General features: G+C 38.4%; 1 protein-coding gene across 1 annotated transcript in view; it reads left to right on the top strand.

Annotated features, from left to right (window-relative positions):
- idh2 (isocitrate dehydrogenase (NADP(+)) 2) overlaps positions 1–18,372 on the top strand; it is a 19,696-nt gene extending 1,324 nt beyond the window's left edge. The window contains exons 2-11 of the mRNA XM_086298619.1: positions 3,643–3,734; positions 7,603–7,768; positions 12,576–12,736; positions 12,829–12,972; positions 15,280–15,416; positions 15,644–15,795; positions 15,911–16,023; positions 16,235–16,332; positions 16,419–16,511; positions 17,969–18,372. Coding sequence (XP_086154745.1) covers positions 3,643–3,734; positions 7,603–7,768; positions 12,576–12,736; positions 12,829–12,972; positions 15,280–15,416; positions 15,644–15,795; positions 15,911–16,023; positions 16,235–16,332; positions 16,419–16,511; positions 17,969–18,053 — 1,241 coding nt within the window. The 3' untranslated portion in view covers positions 18,054–18,372. The remainder of the gene's footprint in view (positions 1–3,642; positions 3,735–7,602; positions 7,769–12,575; positions 12,737–12,828; positions 12,973–15,279; positions 15,417–15,643; positions 15,796–15,910; positions 16,024–16,234; positions 16,333–16,418; positions 16,512–17,968) is intronic.

Here is an 18,372-nt window from a genome sequence, read left to right as displayed (position 1 = left end):
AAACGCACTAGCATGACCAGCTACCGTTCATAAAATAGTGGGTCAGCTGAAGGACGCTGTGGCTCAGATCCGATTGAATCACCGGCATGTACCTCTTTGATGGTGGTTAGGGATCATACCCCAGGACTGTTTATTACAGCAACGCCTCCAAACGCTCTTTATCACGAGGATTCTTATAAAGTGATCGCATGATTTGATAACACTTCCACAGTATGATAGAATCGTGTTTCGTTTTTCCGAGGTGTAAAACCTGCGTGACACACTAAAAGTGGAAGATTGACAGTGTTGATTGGTTTCTTTTGTTCCAGCCACAAATTGCATTGTGGTTTAGTAGCACCTCTTTGCTGGTATGCACTTTTTAAAATTTTAACAGCTCTTATAAAGCTGACCCAACATGTCGTTAAACTTGATTTGAATTTCACAATCCCGTGTAATGCTGCTTTATTTGTAAGCTTCAAAGCTTTTGCATTGACCACTGTCTACTATCGTGATAGTGAATGAAAAGTTCATTACCCGAGCCTCGTAAATGCCTTTTCCAAGTATTGGATTAAAACTTGATGTAGGCTAAGGCTTGTCCTACTGTGTTGAAAGTTAACCAGGTGGGACACCTAATCAATGCTTATTCTGTTGATCTCCTTAAGACACACATCATTTTGGATTGTCCTTGACTGCTTGACCGTAATTTCCACAAGGCACCTCACAGTTCAATTTAAAATTAGTACACTGTGCTAAAAATGAAGGGTATTTAAAAGCTCTAAATACTCCAGTCCCACACTGCAGGCTAGGTGAGGTCATTAGTCTTATTGTTTCCCTCCTTTCCACTATTGAACGTCTTCTGGTTCAAAGTCACAGTTTAAAGATTTCTTTTATCACCTGTAAACAAATTCTTCTCCAACTGATTTCTTTGTCCTTCAAGAAAGAGAAATAATTAAAAAAAAACTCTGAGCCTTCTCAAGTGCATTTTTAGCATTAAAAAAGCCTTATGTGCTTATTTTGAGTCGACAGAAGAGCCAAGTCATTGTGCACGTTTTCAAATGATTATCTTGGTTGCATATTTCTCCAAACACCTGCCTTTGACTTTAGCTACAAGTGGTCGAACAAATCCTGCAGATCTGTCCCCGATGCATGCGCGAGTGATGTGGCATGCAGGCCCACATGACTGTGCTTCAGCTCGCCCTTCAGCCTCCAGTTTGTTGATACGCTCATAAGTTACATAACCTGCTCAGCTCTCTCCTGGGCTCCCCTCCCTCCGCATTGTGAGAGTAAAGTCTTGATATTGCAGTTTTAGGTTGAACAAGTCAGAAATTATGCCTGACAGTAGTTAATGTGTTAACGAAACAATGCTGGAAGAGTCTGTACTCTTCCAAAAGCAGATGGAGGAGGGCAAAGTCTGTTATGGAATTGATTTTTAAAAAAAATCAAATCTTGATTTGCTTATGAAATGTGAGAAAATGGTTAAATTATTTGCAATTTCCTAACCAACCATTAAGACATCAGATTACTTGACTGTGCCCTCTGTCTCTTGGAAAGAAAGCAGCTCTTTCTCATATACAGCCTATAGTTTTCCCCATTTTTCTGAAAGAATCACTTAAGTGATTTATTGCAATAGCTTGTTTATTTTGCCAGCAGACTGTTTCAGCTCAAATTGCCGTAAAAGTAATTTCCGGCATGCAATTTTCAAACAGAACTTGGAAATCCATAAAAAGCTTTTCTGTTCGTTTTAACATCGCTGCCAGCTTATTGTTGGGAAGTAACCGAAGTCATATTGATGGATTTGTTTTAAAATAAAACTGCTGACAAGTCATCATCCTAGTTTCCTTTGTTATGTGCCAAAACTGAACATATTTCCTTCTTCAATTTCCAATAGGTTAAGGATTGTGTGATACAGTTGTGTGTCAGAGCCAAAACAACAGCAAGTTAGCAGAACATAATCACTTTTTCACCATTCTTTTACAGACATTGCATTCGTTTCTGTCTGTGTAATATGCTATCCTATAAACATAGTTGTAACATAACACAAAGCCACAACTGTTCTTCCTTAGAGGTCATTTTCAGTGCACGGTCGCCATGTTTCTGTAGTCAGCAGGGTGCGGAGGATAAGAGCAGAGGCTGTTTTGACAGGTGCTACCATGGCTTCAAAATCCCAGCTACATCAGATGTCTTCAGTCTCAGACTAATGCTTGAGTTTTAAATGGATATAATATCTTCCACTCTTAAAAATGTTGGCTGTACCCTGTTTCCATAGGACACCTTGTGTTTACTTGAATTACTTTTAGGGCAGTGGGGGAGCATAAGCTTGGCTTGGGAAATTTGAGTCACTTGATCCTCTGCACCTCCCCCCTGTACTTTCCTATTCACTGAAATGTTCCTGCTGGCAGCACTCGCACACTGAGTAGGCTGAGAGGAGATATGATTAAACATACTAATCCATATCAGTCCTAGTGGACAGAAAAGAAGTAAAGAGACAGTCTTAAAAAGTCAGTGTAAAAATAAAGCACTTTGTTTTCTAATGAGGTTTGATGGTTTTAAGAAAACCTACAAATAAATTATTATTTTTACCTGTAAGAACATATGCATTTCTCAAAATAAAGAATGGCTTTAGAGTAAACCAAAACTTGCTCTAATCAATAATATTTGGTCTTTTATTGAAGTGGTGTTTCTCTAAAATGGCTATTTACCGTGTGGTCAGTTGGCTATTCATGCTAACTACAAACAAGGATGTGTCAAGAAGTATTGAATGGAGCTGTAGTGATTAGCTCATAGAAAATAAAATGTCCAAATTTTTCAGTAATTTTGTTTTATTTACATAGCCCCAAATCACAGTAGTCACCCTAAGGCGCTTTATATCATAAGGTAATGATGCTACAATAATGCGAGAAAACTCCAAGAATCAAATGACGCCCTTTGAGCAAGCACTTGACAACAGTGGGAAGGGAAACCTCCCTTTTAACAGGAAGAAACCTCCAGCAGAACCAGGCTTCTGGATGACTTCCTATATAATCTTTATATATTATCTGTATAGCAAACTAAACATTAAACTAAAAAATCTCATCGATCCAAAAGATACACCGAACCATATGCTCTAGTTTAAAATAAACAGTTTAGATTCACACTCTGTTACATGCAAAGATTTTCTATAAGTTTTCTTGCCAGAAATTGCCAGTTACATTTTTAACTTAAAAAAAAAAAAGTTCCTTTTTGTGGTTCACTTGGCCCAGTTTAGAAGGGAGTTGCATTTAGAGTCAGTATAAATCTGGAGCCATGGATTTTTAGAAATAACCTTCAACATAACATACCAAATCTAAATAAGCACAAATGAGAGATGTCATGCTTCCAGATCCAGGGACTCTCTTCATGCATGTTTTGGATGGAAATTTGAGCTGTGGTTGATGCGAGGAGTCTGCTCTTGTGGATGCAAAATAGAAATAGCCTTGGGTCCAAATTGATTTCAGCTTTTCGTAGCTTTTAAACACATTTAGGATTAAACATTAAATTTTTAAATGTTGGTCTGACCAGACGGGTTTTCATCCTCTTGAGCATAATTCATTTCCTTTTCTTTTTTCCCCTTGATTAATGCATTTATTCTATGATTGGCACACAGCAGTCTCATGTTTTTTGTACTTCACGTTTTATTTTTGACAGATGCCGACAAACGCATCAAAGTGGCGAACCCAGTGGTGGAGATGGACGGAGACGAGATGACCAGGATCATCTGGGAGTTCATTAAAGAGAAGGTGATAAAGTGGCATCCAAGGTTGAAGGGGGAAAACTGAGCCCATGCAGCCTGACTGGCAGGCTGGCAGGTGGCTGTGTGGGAAGTGTTATGTAGAGGATTATGTATGTGTGTTGGGGAGGGGCTTTGGTAATTCAGTGGCTGATTTTCTCCAGAGAGAGCAGATGTTGTTGGCTCAGGAAGAAAACGCAGAATAGCATGAGGTTCAATCATTGAATGTTTTTGACAGCTGATGAGCAGTTTTGTCTTGTTAACAATCAGTGATCCCAAAGTACATTTTATTGGTTTTTTAGGTACTCTCAAAGGGAAAATGGTACATTTAATTATTCCCTAAAGTCATGCAAATTAAAACTCAGGTCTTTGTGATACAGGCTAGGGGATCTTTAAAATGCTGGTGAAAAAATATCTTCGGGGCAGAACATTTCTGGCTGTTTACACAACGCTCGCTTGCTTGTCAAGTTGTCTTTTAAGATTTTGATGGGGTGCTGAATATGACAGTTAATTGGCTGTTTGGTCCAATCAAAGCCAATTCTATTCATAGTTTCTAAAAGATGTCACATACTTGCAGAAATATCTGTCTGGATTGCAAAACCAGGGTTAATGCGACTCAGTTTTACTGCATTTGTGTAGCCAAACTGATGGGTAGTTGCTCATGTGAATGGCAATGCTTGCAAGCAAACCTTGTCTCACCATGCCATACATGCATGCAGTCAGCCACACCAAACCCACCTTCATCAACAGCACCCCAGGTTGTTAATTGTAGTTGATGTTAGCTACAGGACAGGTTTACCTGCCATTTGATTCAAGTTATGAGATATATATTAATGCCATTAAATATTGTTTATCTTAGCTAACCAGAATGTCACAGATTGATGTTTGTCAGCAAACATTGGCTTATTTGCCCTCACCTTTGCTCTGACAATATCATTAACCTCCAACACAGCAGCACAAACGACCCGTCCAGGTTTAAAGTGAATTTAACTGTATGCATCTCTGTACACTGTCATCCTAGGCGCAGTGTGAGAAGACTCACTGCAGAGAGTGTTGAATATGGATTACAGTTTCCCACAACTTGCAGTTTGTCCGCATATATTTCTTTTTCTTGGAAGGTGCTCTAAATACCCATGGCTAGAAATTGATGGAAATTTTATAGGATTGTGCTTTAGTTCTCTGGCATGTCCACGATTGGCTGGTGTGTTGTAACAGTGTTTTGCCCTCCGGATCCGATCCTATGACAGAAAACTGTTGTTGGTTCAGTGTGTAAAATATCGCCACTAGAAATCTGAATTCTGTCTTCTTCAATTCAAATGCATAATCCTAGCTATGGTAGGACAAACAAGTCTGTCTACACTTTAACTATAGGGAGTGGAGCCTGGCAGTCTGGTGTTTATGTCGGTTGTCAATATGCCAGGTGTCTGCGTCTATTTACTCTGGAGGAGGCTGTAAAACTTTGTGATAGGAGCCCGTTATATGATGATGCTTCCACTTACTGGCTCCCAAGCCTATCTTTTTTAAAAAAAATTTAATGGGTTCTTTCTAAGATTCTAAGAATCTTTTCTGTTAAGTAACCTGGATGATTTCCACGTTAAATATGTTCTTAAGGCTGCCTGATAGTTTGCTGATTTCATTCTGATCATTTTATTAATATAGCAAACAGGGCTATGTTTATACAGCCGTTTTCACTATCTAGAGAAAACAAACACACCCTGGAACATAATAATTTCAATTAGGCTTGGGGAATTGATACAGCGTGATATTGCTTTTTTTTGAGACAATATTGTATTGCTACAGGGGCACCAAATTGATATTTCATACTTGATAAGATTTATATTGTATTGACTAAATTAAAATACTCTGGCAAGACTACAAAACAAGCGGGCTCATCTCATGCAGCACCACCCTGACACAATGTTAGCTGACCAAACTTGCATTAAATTGGCTCAACTGAAAACCCATCCAACACTGGGCACGCTTTGCTTGACAAAGCTACCTTCTAAATCAGTGCAATGGCTCAGTCACATGAGCAAACTCCTTGCTTCTATAAAAAATAAATAAATTGGTGGCTGCCTGGTGATTTTACTGGTGAATAGTTATTTACAGTTAATTGCAGTTTTCACAGTATTAGCTGTGTATTTACAATTAGCTGCTGTATTATCAGAAACTTGACCCCATTCAGTTATAGATTGATGGCAGACTGACTCTTTCTTATTTTGCATTTTGCAGGTTTTAGTGACAGTGTTGGTGTGCTTGATGATCTCATTTTGCAGGAAAAAAATAACTGATATAATCTTATTGGATAAAACTGATACTGACAATGTTTAACTTTGATATGTTGTTGCAATACTTTGTGATTTTTAACATTCCACAATATTTTGCATATTGCAAAATGTTAAACATTACTATCATATTGTGAGTGAAGTATTGCGATATCGTATTGTGGAGTACCTCGTGATTCCCACCTCTAACTTCTATATGCTTTTAGTGGTCTGAAAATTTTGAAGTCTTGAACACCTAATGCCAGGGGTCAGCAACATTTAACACCCAAAGAGCCATTTGGACCTGGTTTCCACGCAAAAGAAAAAACTGGGAGCCGCAAATACTTTTTGACATCTTAAATGAAGATAACACTGTATATATTGTTTTTTACCTTTATGCTTTGTGTGAACAACTAAGGTGTGTTGCTTATGAAATCCATGAAGTGCTACAAAGAAAATTACATTTTATTTATGTAATTAACACATTTTGAACTCTTAAAGAAATATAACAAAAGGAAAGACACCAACCTGAACTAAAAGGATCCATGTAGCAAACAAAAACTGTTTTGAGCTGCCCCCCATACTCCGCTTTTGGGCTTTTGGAGCCTTGACCTGACTTTTAAAAAATAATTGAAAAAAAGCACTATGTTGCTAAAAAATGAAAAGTAGATATTTGCAAAATTCTGCCTAAATATGTATTTTACCAGGTTAATGTGTGTAGCGGGGCGTGGTCTGCAGCGGCGCTGCAGGGGAGGCGGAAGCACCTGAGCGGCACCCGCAATCACGCCTCGACACCTTAACATCTGCGCTATCTCTGCTGCTGTTGGTATATGTCGGGCTGTGAGCTACAGCAACCGTGTGTGAAAAGTGGTCAATAAAGAGATGCTGAAAAGCATGTTCATGGTAACCTCGTCGGGTCTGCCGTGATATGTTTACAATGGGACTTCTGCTCCTGAACCTCTGCACATATCCCATATGAGCACAGCGTCTGCAAATCGGGGCTGTACGAAGTCACTTTCATCTTTACGCAGGACTGTAAGCTGTCATCTGTGAGGCGTGAGCGGTGTTTTTTTTTTTTTAACATAGTTCACGAAGGAGAATAGCTGCTGACATAATGTGGATCTGAAGATCCATATTTGGCCTACCTGAAATGCACGGCGTTTCGGCGGGTACACTGGCTTCCGCGAGTGTGACGCTTATTTTGAGCAATGAAAAAATAATAAAATATAATTTTATTTCTATATTTCAACATCACAATCTTCCAATTTAGAACTACAAGTTTTTTTTTTTTGTTTCTTTTTTTTTTTTTTTAAAAAGAACTAACATAAATAAAACTCACTTCAGCTAAATACTGCGTCTCCGGAGCCGCAGGTTGCCGACCCCTGACCTAATGCATCACTTTACAGTACAGTACACTAATGCAGTATTGTTATAACAGTATCTGTTATGCATCAGTGTTTACAAGCAGGTGGTAAGATCTTTTGTGACACATTTGCAAGGCTGCATTTCTGTTCAGACATTACTCTGTCCGTACCTGGTTTTGCATTGTTGGTGCCTTTTTTTTGGGGGGGGTAGTGCCTTTTAATTAATTAATTTTAATTTTTGATTGTTTAGCTCATCCTGACCAATGTTGATGTTGAGCTGAAGTACTTCGACCTGGGTCTGCCATACCGTGACCAGACTGATGACCAGGTCACCATCGACTCCGCCCTGGCTACCAAGAAGTACAGCGTAGCGGTTAAGTGTGCCACCATCACACCTGACGAAGCCAGAGTTGAAGGTCTTTGCCAAATCTTTAATCGCCAATTATTAATTTCTAGTTTCAGAGCACTTTAGACTTAAGATTTTCATTCTCTCAAAGTGATTGCTACATTAATTCTGCATATTTTTGAATACAGCGCTGTAGGGCTGCAACCCAAGATTATTTTTGTAGTCGATTAATCTGCCAATTTTTCTTCGATTAGTCAACAATTGTTTGTTGTAGTAATTAGTAGGGGTGCAATGATACACAAAATTCACGGTTTGGTTCGATACTTTGGTGTCACGGTTCGATATTTTTTTCGATACAAAAAATGTTCATGCTCTTTTTAATTTGTCATTTATTAAAATGACAAATTAAAAAGTTTTTAAATTTAATGTTGCTGAAACAACAAAGGGATAAAATAATAAATCTATCTTATCGAGAAATCACTCATCTTTGGAAAAGAGAGTTTATTACAGAGAAATGGCTCTTTCCAAAATAAAAGCTATACTATACGCTTCTTCTGGGCTATATTCTCAGCAGCATATTAAACATATCAGGTCCCCATAAGGAGAATTATGTGCTAACGGCTGTCTAAATGACTCAGGTAAAGTTTGTAGCATGCGTGCTTGTTGTTTTTGTCTGCTTCCACTTGCACTAGGATGATGTCGGTGTAAATGTGCAGTCATATTCATTGTGTTCCCACTAGTGCTGTCAGCGTTAACCTGAAATGACATTAACGCCACAACATGGCAAATCTCCGTTAACGAGCATGGGGCTGGACGGTGTCAACACGTTAACGAGCAAACTGCGCTAACACAGTAGTTCCCACCGATGTAATTGAGCATTGCGTGGCTCATCCAACATACTGTTTTACTTTAGTCCATGACGCGCTTACCTTCAGGGTCATGCTTCACATGAAGACCAAAATAGTTCCAAAGGCCAGATCTGAATGAGGGTGGGGGAGGTTCAATTTGCCGTGTTGCAACGAGCTTAGCTTCTGTCTCGCTAGCTTGCCCTGCGCTCAGTGGATCTGCGCTCGACAGTGCAGCCTAGGCGGAGTAGTCGAAGGCAGACCCACTGAGCTCTCAACACAGACAGCATCTTCAGAAGAAAAGTTGATAAAGTAAATTAAAAATTTTGTATTGTTCGATACATATGCGTACCAAACCAAAAGCACTGTATCGAACGGTTCAATCCCCTAGTAATTAGATATGTTTTTGACATCACTCAATAAGACTGTCAAATAAAAATGAAAAAAATAAAAAATATCAAGTAATATTATTAAATAGTAGTATTTGTGCTAGTAGTATTTTAAACAAAAAACAATGTGATAGTAGAAAAGCAAAGTTGGCTGAGGTCTAAGTTCAAATAAAGCTTCAAATGAAATCAAAAAGATTTTTTTTTCCAGTCAAAACAAAAAAAGTTTACAGATGGTTCAGTTCATGAATTCATGATTGCAGTGGACATGCTCTGGAGTGAAGCTTGCTCTTATCTTTGAGAATATGTTATCAGCTGTTCATAACAATGCTAAAAATGCTCTCTGTCATGACTTCAGCCATTTGAGAGGCGCATGAGCGTCTTTACAGCACAAACTCATCTGTATGCCTTAATACTAGTAAAACCGAACAAAGCAAAATTACTAATCACAAATTTGGTTCTATATCATAGTTTCTTAGATGGTGTCGTGTTCGATGACAATCAAAAAGTTTAAGTAATTAAATAATAAATGACTAAGTAAATAATTAATTATTGATATGCTCCAATAGAGCAGGGCGATATGGCCAAAAATATTTATCACGATATATATTTGAAAATTTGCGATAACGATATAACCGACGATATAATTGATGCGAGACAAAATACAACTCCACAACATTACTAGCGCAAAAAGACAACCTTCCATTTATTTTCACTTAAACAAGAAGCTGGTTTTTATGTACATTAAAGCTTTATAAAAATGTAACAGTGCAAATGCAAATTCCTTGCTGAAAGTTTAACCAAAAGGCATTTCCAGTAGAAATGGGCTGACATATCCTGAGCATAACCATGTATAATATCCACTGAAGTTAAAAAGAGGTGCTTTGCAACATTAAACTGCAGTGTGCAGTACGTATTTTTCGCACCATAAGGTGCACGGGATTATAAGGCACATTAAGCGAAACAAAGCAGTCAGATAAATCAAACTTTATTAAACTCATTCTTCTTGCTTCCTCCACTTCTGTACCATTGATTCATTAATGTTGAATTCTCTGGCAGCTGCTCTATTCCCATGTTGTTGCAGTATATTAATGACTAACCTCGTATTGTGGATGGATTATCTCAGTTGTTCTCCTGACTGAAGTTTGGTCCGTTTACAGTATCCTGCCATGCGATTGCATTTGTCTCTAACCATGAAGAACCTTCACGTTAACTTTTATAAGTGGAAAAGTGTTAGTGTTCGTCCTCCAGCTTCACTGTTTATGTTATGCTAACATAGCTGTATCGCTAGCGATCACGTAGCACATCATTATATACCAGCTAGCCCAACTTCAGTAACCCTACAAACGTCACTGCTGTTTAGTTTCCTGTCTTCATTTATGTTGGAAGTGATAGCAGAGCTGTACGTTTGATTTTTTTCAGAAATCTCTCCGTCAGAACATGCTATATCATGCTTAGGTAACTAGCGAAACTAGCGAGCTAACTTCCGCTAGCTTCCTGCTAACGTCTAACTCCGTTAAATGTAATAACTTTTGTTTTCATGGATGCCTGGAAGTTAAACTTTATAGTTACACCTGGTAAAGCAGCAATGCTGATCGTTTTATTAAAGATGAAAGAATTTAGACAGTTTTTAACTCTAAGTGATGCTGCAGTGTTGTTTGACCTGAAGAATACGGAGTTTAGGACCCAGATTACTCCCAGATTTAAGAGCATCTTAGTCCGACAAATACGACAATAACAACGGCCGCTTGCATGTTCTGCAAAAAAATGTGCTTTGTTGTGTATCTGACGGACAAACACCAAACCAGTTCCACATCACGGAAGTTGCACCATTTTTACAAACCAATTCTGGTTCATCTGTTTCACTCAACAATCGGCCATGTGCGTATGAAAACAAAGGCACTGCGCATGCGCGTTTTACTCCCATTCTATCGCGATATTTCATTTTCCTATCGTTGCCTAACATTATACCGGTATTACCGTGAACGGTATAATATGGCCCAGCCCTATGCTCCAACCCACGGATTAAAAATCTAACATTAGTTGAAGAGGTTTAGTACTCGGAATAAACCCTAATATAACGCGGGTGGGGGGACTAGAAGATGGTGTAGATACTCCTATTTAATGGTTTACTCATTTCACTCATTAGCTAACAAAACTGAAACGGTGTTTGCTTAGCAAGCATCATCCTGAGGAGTTTCCGACAGGTAAGCTAACACAAGCATTACTGAACAAACATTAAAATAAGGTATCAACCCAACGCACTTAACACCCTAAAACTGATCCATTCAGTGTTAATGTAACAGCTCTAGGTTGCTGGTGCTCTAAATGCTCGTGCACTGCAGTTGTGCTGTCGTGGAAGGAAAGCTAAACTTTGCACTTTGTTTGTTTTCTGTGAAATGCTTTTACGTTCAAAAAAAAAAAAAAAAAAAATCTCCATTTTCATTTTCTTTTGTCCCTGTTTTTTGCCGTTCCACTACATTCTCCTTCGTTAGTATTGAATAATAATAATGGATTGGATTTATATAGCGCTTTTCAAGGCACCCAAAGCGCTTTACAATACCACTATTCACCTGACACTTGACACCTGAGCAGGTGGAGTTGCAGCTGTTGTAGTCGTGAAATCTGTTTCCATTTCCAACGCATCCGGTCCAAATGAATTCTTTGCATTTTTTTATCACTGGAATCATAGTAGTACTTCACACAGTTGCCATTGCATCCACCTTCAGCTCTTTTTAGGAGGCAAGCTTTAGATGCTGTTCAGAGAAAATAATAATGATAATAATAATGGATTGGATTTATACAGCGCTTTTCAAGGCACCCAAAGCGCTTTACAATGCCACTATTCATTCACTCTCACATTCATACACTGGTGGAGGCAAGCTACAGTTGTAGCCACAGCTGCCCTGGGGCAGACTGACAGAAGTGAGGCTGCCATATCGTGCCATTGGCCCCTCTGGCCATCACCAGTAGGGTAAAGTGTCTTGCCCAAGGACACAACGACCAGGACAGAGAGCCCAGGGATCGAACCGGCGACCTTCCGGTTACAGATGCGATTCCCAACCCCCTGAGCCACGGTCGCCCCGTGAATGCAGTCTTGGCAGACGATATAGGTGATACTGCCCCCATAGCTTCCTGTGTACAAAAACACATTTACGTGGTATTAGTGTATAATGCATTGACAATACAATTCCGCATCGACGACTTTTTAAAGTGGCAATTTTGGGCTTAGTAGATATAGATTAAAAGCAGTGTGAATGGGCACACGTTGTTTAATAAGGCACGTTAAGTGATTAATAAAACCTTCCTTTGACAGGAGGCAGATTGCTTTGAAAAAAAAAAAGCCTTCACAGACTAAGATGTCAGGCATCTCTTGTTTCACTTTGTATACCTGTATGCCTTTTTAGAGGATTAATAAAATTAAAAAGAAAAATCATCCCCTACAGGATGGCTACAAATTCAGTTAAATTGTTTATTAATGCATGTTTTCCACAAGTACCCTTTGTAAAAAGGTAGCAACAGGTGTTTTCCCCATATGAATGCAGCTATGATCTTGTAAACTGCAAAGCTAAATAGGTGTTTACCAACACTGCACATGCGTGAATGATTGACTTGCCTATAATTTTTGTTTGTTTTTTATATAAAGAGTTTAGCCTGAAGAAGATGTGGAAGAGTCCCAACGGCACCATCAGGAACATCCTGGGCGGCACAGTCTTCCGTGAGCCAATCATCTGCAAGAACATTCCCCGGCTTGTTCCTGGCTGGACACAGCCCATTACCATTGGCAGACACGCCTTCGGTGATCAGGTGGGGCTTGATTTTGTTTATTTGTTTTTCCCACATTTTGAGCCAGAAGTACTAAATATCTTTCTGTCTAACTTTCTGTGTTTCTTCTACAGTACAGAGCAACAGACTTTGTTGTCGACCAGCCCGGCAAATTCAAGATAATCTTCTCACCTGCTGATGGCAGTTCAAACAAGGAATGGGAGGTCTTTGATTTCCCTGCAGGTGGCTGTGGAATGGGCATGTACAACACAGATGAGGTTAGCAGATACTTCTACTTAAAGAAAACATGCAGATTTTGGTTGTTTTTGTTGTTTAAATTCTTAGAAAATCACAACAAAACTGTAGTCGGCCCGTCGGTACGAGCCCACATTTGTTTCTATTCATGTGTGTTTTGTTTGAGGGCTGTTTTCCACTGGCTAATATTTACAGTAGTAGTACCCTGTTGTGTGTTTAAAAAATTCACAATAAACAACAGTTCCCGCATTTATCTTGAAAAATGACCCAGCCGACTCGTGCCAGTGTGGCTAAATAATCATCAACAACAACAACAAACAACTTTAACAGATCAAGTGTCCATAGCTAGTAACAAAAGAGAAAAGCTTCTTCATGTGAGTAAGATCTTGGTGTTAATGAATTCCTGCCTGTTAATGAAACATTGCTGTTGATGGCCAGGGGCTACCAAACGTTGTGCCCTGAGTTTGACTGAGCAGGAAATTTAAATTGGAGCTATAAAATATTAGATTTATGTGGCAAAATACAATGTCATATTATGCTCTTTTAGTTAGCAAAATGTACTGCTTATGGCAACATTTTTTTGAATATTTTGGGCGACCAATTGCAATCTTACACATGGGTTCAGGCAGAAATGTGAATACCAGCAGGACGAGTGAAGTTGTGACAGAACTAGGAAGGTCCAAACTGAAGAAGGACAAAGGAAAGAGCTTGTTCCTAGAAAAAGGCCTCTGTTACATGAATGTGGTTTTGAACCTTCTTCCACGGACCTGGAAACTGTATTTTTGTAAATTATACAGCGCATCGGTCTCCACAATGGGCTTAAACACTATAAACTTCTTCTAACACCTACGTGAGAACCACGGGGACATGCAAAGAAAGAGTAGAACCATCAAATGTTCAAAATATTAGAAATACTGCTATACCATAAACTTTAAAATACAATGTTTACATTTGGTGTTATAAAGCAATATTATATGTTTGGCCTGTAAAGTGTTTTATATTACTGAAATGTTTACCATTTTAATATTTTTACATTCTTAAACATTTGCCCAGAAGTTCTAAAAGGAACATATAAAACATATACATATAAATGAGAACCTTTAATTATTTTTAAGAATATAATATAAAAGGTAAACAATGTAAATACATGGACATTTTCATATAGTGAAAAGAACAGCTGATGGTATTTCAAATTGGAGGCAATATAACCTCAATAATGTCACTAGATTTTAAGAAAGTGTCCAATAGTAATTTTTCTAATGTTACAGAGAAAAAATATAGAACAACATTTGATTGGTTCTTGAAATTAAGCATTGTAGGCTTAAATTAGCAGCATTTTCAATGAGCTATTGTCATTGATGACACACTACCTAATTTGAAGTGCGACTCTTTAAAAAAGCAGCATTATAGTACCATGTTAGTGAAACAAGTCAAATATAAACACACGAGTAGCAGAAGTAGTGTTTTTCCCTGAAAAATGTAAGCAGTAGTGTGAGATGCCTGCTTAACGCACCGGTTAAACAACAACTGCAATAAGTTGATCGAGTTGAAACGAGTTACTCCTTACTGATCATATTGGGGATTTTTTCCCCTCAAGTTGTGGAACACGTTTGTAAAATATGCAAGAGAGTGTTCCCCCTAAAGGTAGCAATGCTACTATTTCAACAAAGTACTGTACTTTGTTAAAGTAGCTCCTTTTAGGTGCACAATTGCTACTGGAGGCTAACACGTGGCTCTCGCGTGTCAGACCTGTCTGGGCTTGACTGGTTATACAATAATATCGCAACATGACGTTTTTATTGGATGTAAAAATTTATACCAGCATTATTGTGGATGATATCTTAGAACACGGGTCTATTTAGGGTGGCGTGTAAGCAAATGAGAGTACAGGTCTGGTTTTTAAACTTTGCTTGCTCTTTGGTGTAGGCTTCAAATATTTTTTTTCATTGGTTTCTTAAAAAATAGAAGAATTTGTATAAAATTTGGTATTGCAACATCCAGATGGTGTTAAAAGATTTGCTTAATTCTACGCCATAGTTATTTAACATCTGGGTTGTGTGTATTATTGTCCTCATATTGTCTGAACTCTCAAATAAGCTGCTATTGAGTTGTAAAATGCACACCGCAGTCTCTGCAGTCCTCTATCGTCGTTTCAACTCTCTTTGCTACTGTTTTGTTTGCCTTCATCAGCACGGGTCTGTTTGATTTTACAACATCATAGGTCATCGCAAATGACTTTCAACTTGATAAGGGGAAGGTTGTTAGCCCCTGTTCAACTGATAAAGCCTTCAGCAGTCATGAACTGTTTGTTTCTTTATTCCCTTCATCAGTCTATTACAGGCTTTGCACACAGCTGCTTCCAGTACGCTATTGGCAAGAAGTGGCCCCTGTACATGAGCACAAAGAACACCATTCTTAAAGCCTACGACGGCAGATTTAAAGACATCTTCCAGGATATCTTTGAAAAGTGAGTGTCTTCTAGCTTTCTGCTTATGTGTGCACATTTATCAATGACCCATTTGTCCAGTGTCATTTGCACAATTATTGTTAAATCAACAAATGCATTTAATTTAAGCTCAAATTAATTAGTATTAATCTAATTAGTATTTGGTCCAACATTTATAACCATTTTATCACTTTAATGTTCTTTTTAAGAAAAAGAAAAAAACTATCTTATTGTGTTGTCTTCTGCAGGAATTACAAGCCAGAGTTTGACAAACTGAAGATCTGGTATGAGCACAGGCTTATCGACGATATGGTCGCCCAGGTGCTGAAGTCTTCCGGAGCCTTTGTGTGGGCTTGCAAGAACTATGACGGAGACGTTCAGTCCGACATCCTTGCGCAGGGTGAGATATTCGGAAAACATCACTGTCATAAAACACTGAAACCTGCAAGCATATGAGGCGCGTGCCAGTTTTTGGGTAGTTGCACTAAAAGAAGATGGTGCGTTTCCTGTTTTAGGCTTTGGCTCTCTGGGACTCATGACATCAGTTCTTGTCTGTCCTGATGGCAAGACGATTGAGGCTGAGGCAGCCCACGGCACTGTGACCAGGCACTATCGTGAGCACCAGAAGGTTAGTAACCACCAACCCTGTGGGGTCTGTGTTAGTAATCTTAAGTTTCTGCTTGCATAGGCAGTGTCATCTGTAGAGCTACATTGCCATCTTGTGGTGAAGAATGTAATGACAAGTGTCTGCAGACGCTCAGATCTATTAAATATTTGATGCTGCAGTTGATATGTTTAGTAGTTTTTAATGCACACAGTGTCTCCATCTCTGCTTTCAGGGTAGGCCAACCAGCACTAACCCCATTGCCAGCATCTTTGCCTGGACCCGAGGCCTGGAGCACAGAGGGAAACTTGACGGCAACCCTGACCTCATAAAGTAAGAGAGGTTTAATATTTCAGGAAACTTACTCATGCTAATGTGAAATGTGACCTTTTTTAATAAATGTCTGCATTTTTCTGCAGGTTCGCCCAGACACTGGAGCAGGTGTGTGTCGCGACTGTAGAGAGTGGTACTATGACCAAGGACCTGGCAGGTTGCATCCACGGCCTGTCCAAGTAAGTTTATTTCCCTGCTGACACCTTAGTTTGCAGTGTAGTTGCAGACTTACTGAAATCACAGTATATATACTCAATAATCATTTTGTTAGATAGTTTTTGCTGCTGGAGTTCTGCTTTGCTTCAGAACACTGGAAATATTAAGTAATATATATGAACATTACCACGTTCACTGCAGAACACATTTAATTGATAAATCATTTTAAACTCAACCAATCTAATCAACTAGTTTTACTTTAACCATGTGACATTAAGGGTTTACTGCTTAACCTTTACATTTATTATGTAACAACGGAATAGGATTGAAGGAAGTCTTGATTACCCTAACAAATAGTTGATCAACAAAAGTAATCTGTAGCCATTTTTAATTTTGTTAAATCAAAAATGCCAAACGTGTATCATCTTCAGCATCTAAGGACTTGCTGCTTGTTATTTTTATTATTGCATCAAATAATTTGAAGATATCATCTTGAGCTTTGAGAACTAGTGGCATCCATTTTTCACTGCTGGATGAGATTTTTATAAAACACACAAATTTTCACAGGAGAATTTGCAGATTCATCAGTCATACAAAAAGTCATCAGTTGCTGCATTGATTTTGAAGGATGCTGCCATTCAGGCCTTGGTGCATCTTTATGTTTTGGGACATTAAGCCTATGATGGCAGCCAGAAAATGAATAAGGTTTGACGCTATGGCTTTAATCTTTAATTATTGATAATCGTGTGGATTTAACCTCAAGTTAAACCCAAGACAGCATTTAATCTTTGCCCTGATTCTGACCTGCACTTTATATAAACTTGTCCTCATCTTCCGGAATATTTGCGAGGTTTTAGGCCTCTGCCAGTTTTCATTACTATATATTTTTCAGCAACTTATTTAAAAAGAAAAACACAATTTAAATTTCACTTTCAAGGTTGACAAAAAGCAAGATTTATTTCTTTTTTCTAGGATGGCTTTTAAAGTCAATCAAGGGAGTATTAAGTGTGTTTTAATTAAGTGAACGTTTCTGATTTGTAATGAACAAAATAAACTTCACATGTAACGCAGGATTTTCCAAATGCATCTGCTTAAGAATGATTTATGTCGAGCTTGTAAAATGTTTACTCAAGACTTCTGTAGCCTTGTCATCTAGTTCCTCCACGCTTTCGTGCACATTTAGTGTATATACTTATCTGTTTGTTGCATTGACTCATTTGTTTGCATTGCGGTTTTCTCATCTGCCGCTGAATGAATGCTTCATATAATACGCTGTTGTCTAAAAGCTACATGCAAAATGAAACGGGCACAACCTTGTAGTACTCAGTTGTAGTCTGTTTAATCATGATATGTAAAATGTATTATTTTAATAATCCCTGTGTAACTAACCAACAGCATTATCTTGTTTGTGTTGCTTGCATGTTTTTACACTTTTGTTTTTCTGTTGACTTTTCTGATGTGCCGCGTCCTGTCTTTTCAGTGTCAAGCTGAACGAGCATTACGTCAATACTACAGACTTCCTCGACGCCATCAAGACAAATCTGGATAAGGCCCTTGGAAAGTGAAGGACTTGAAAGAATATGATAAGCACGAAGATGGCAATGTCACTCTTCTGTTTTTGTACCTCATTTTTAACTTAAAGGTCAATAAATCCACTCGCAATTTAATCAGAAGGAGAAGAAAGTACTGTCTATAGGATTACGTAGTTCTCTTAGGTTTTTAAATCGTTGAGAATTGTCCTTTGAACCTCATGCCTCCCTTACTGTCTGTCCCATTACTTGCAGGGTTTTATTTTTGTAATGTGAAGTATTCAGTACTATGTAATGCCTTGGGCAAGACTGAAGCCTGTGTCACACACATTTGCCAATAAATCTTTTAAACCAC

Source organism: Aulonocara sp. 'chitande type north' Nkhata Bay, linkage group LG7 (assembly GCF_057382095.1).
Source record: "Aulonocara sp. 'chitande type north' Nkhata Bay isolate Kocher_YH1m ecotype deep benthic linkage group LG7, A_spYH_male_GT1.1, whole genome shotgun sequence".
Lineage (NCBI taxonomy): Eukaryota > Metazoa > Chordata > Actinopteri > Cichliformes > Cichlidae > Aulonocara > Aulonocara sp. 'chitande type north' Nkhata Bay.
Note: the sequence above shows the minus strand (reverse complement) of the source record. Positions and strands in the feature narration are given on the sequence as shown.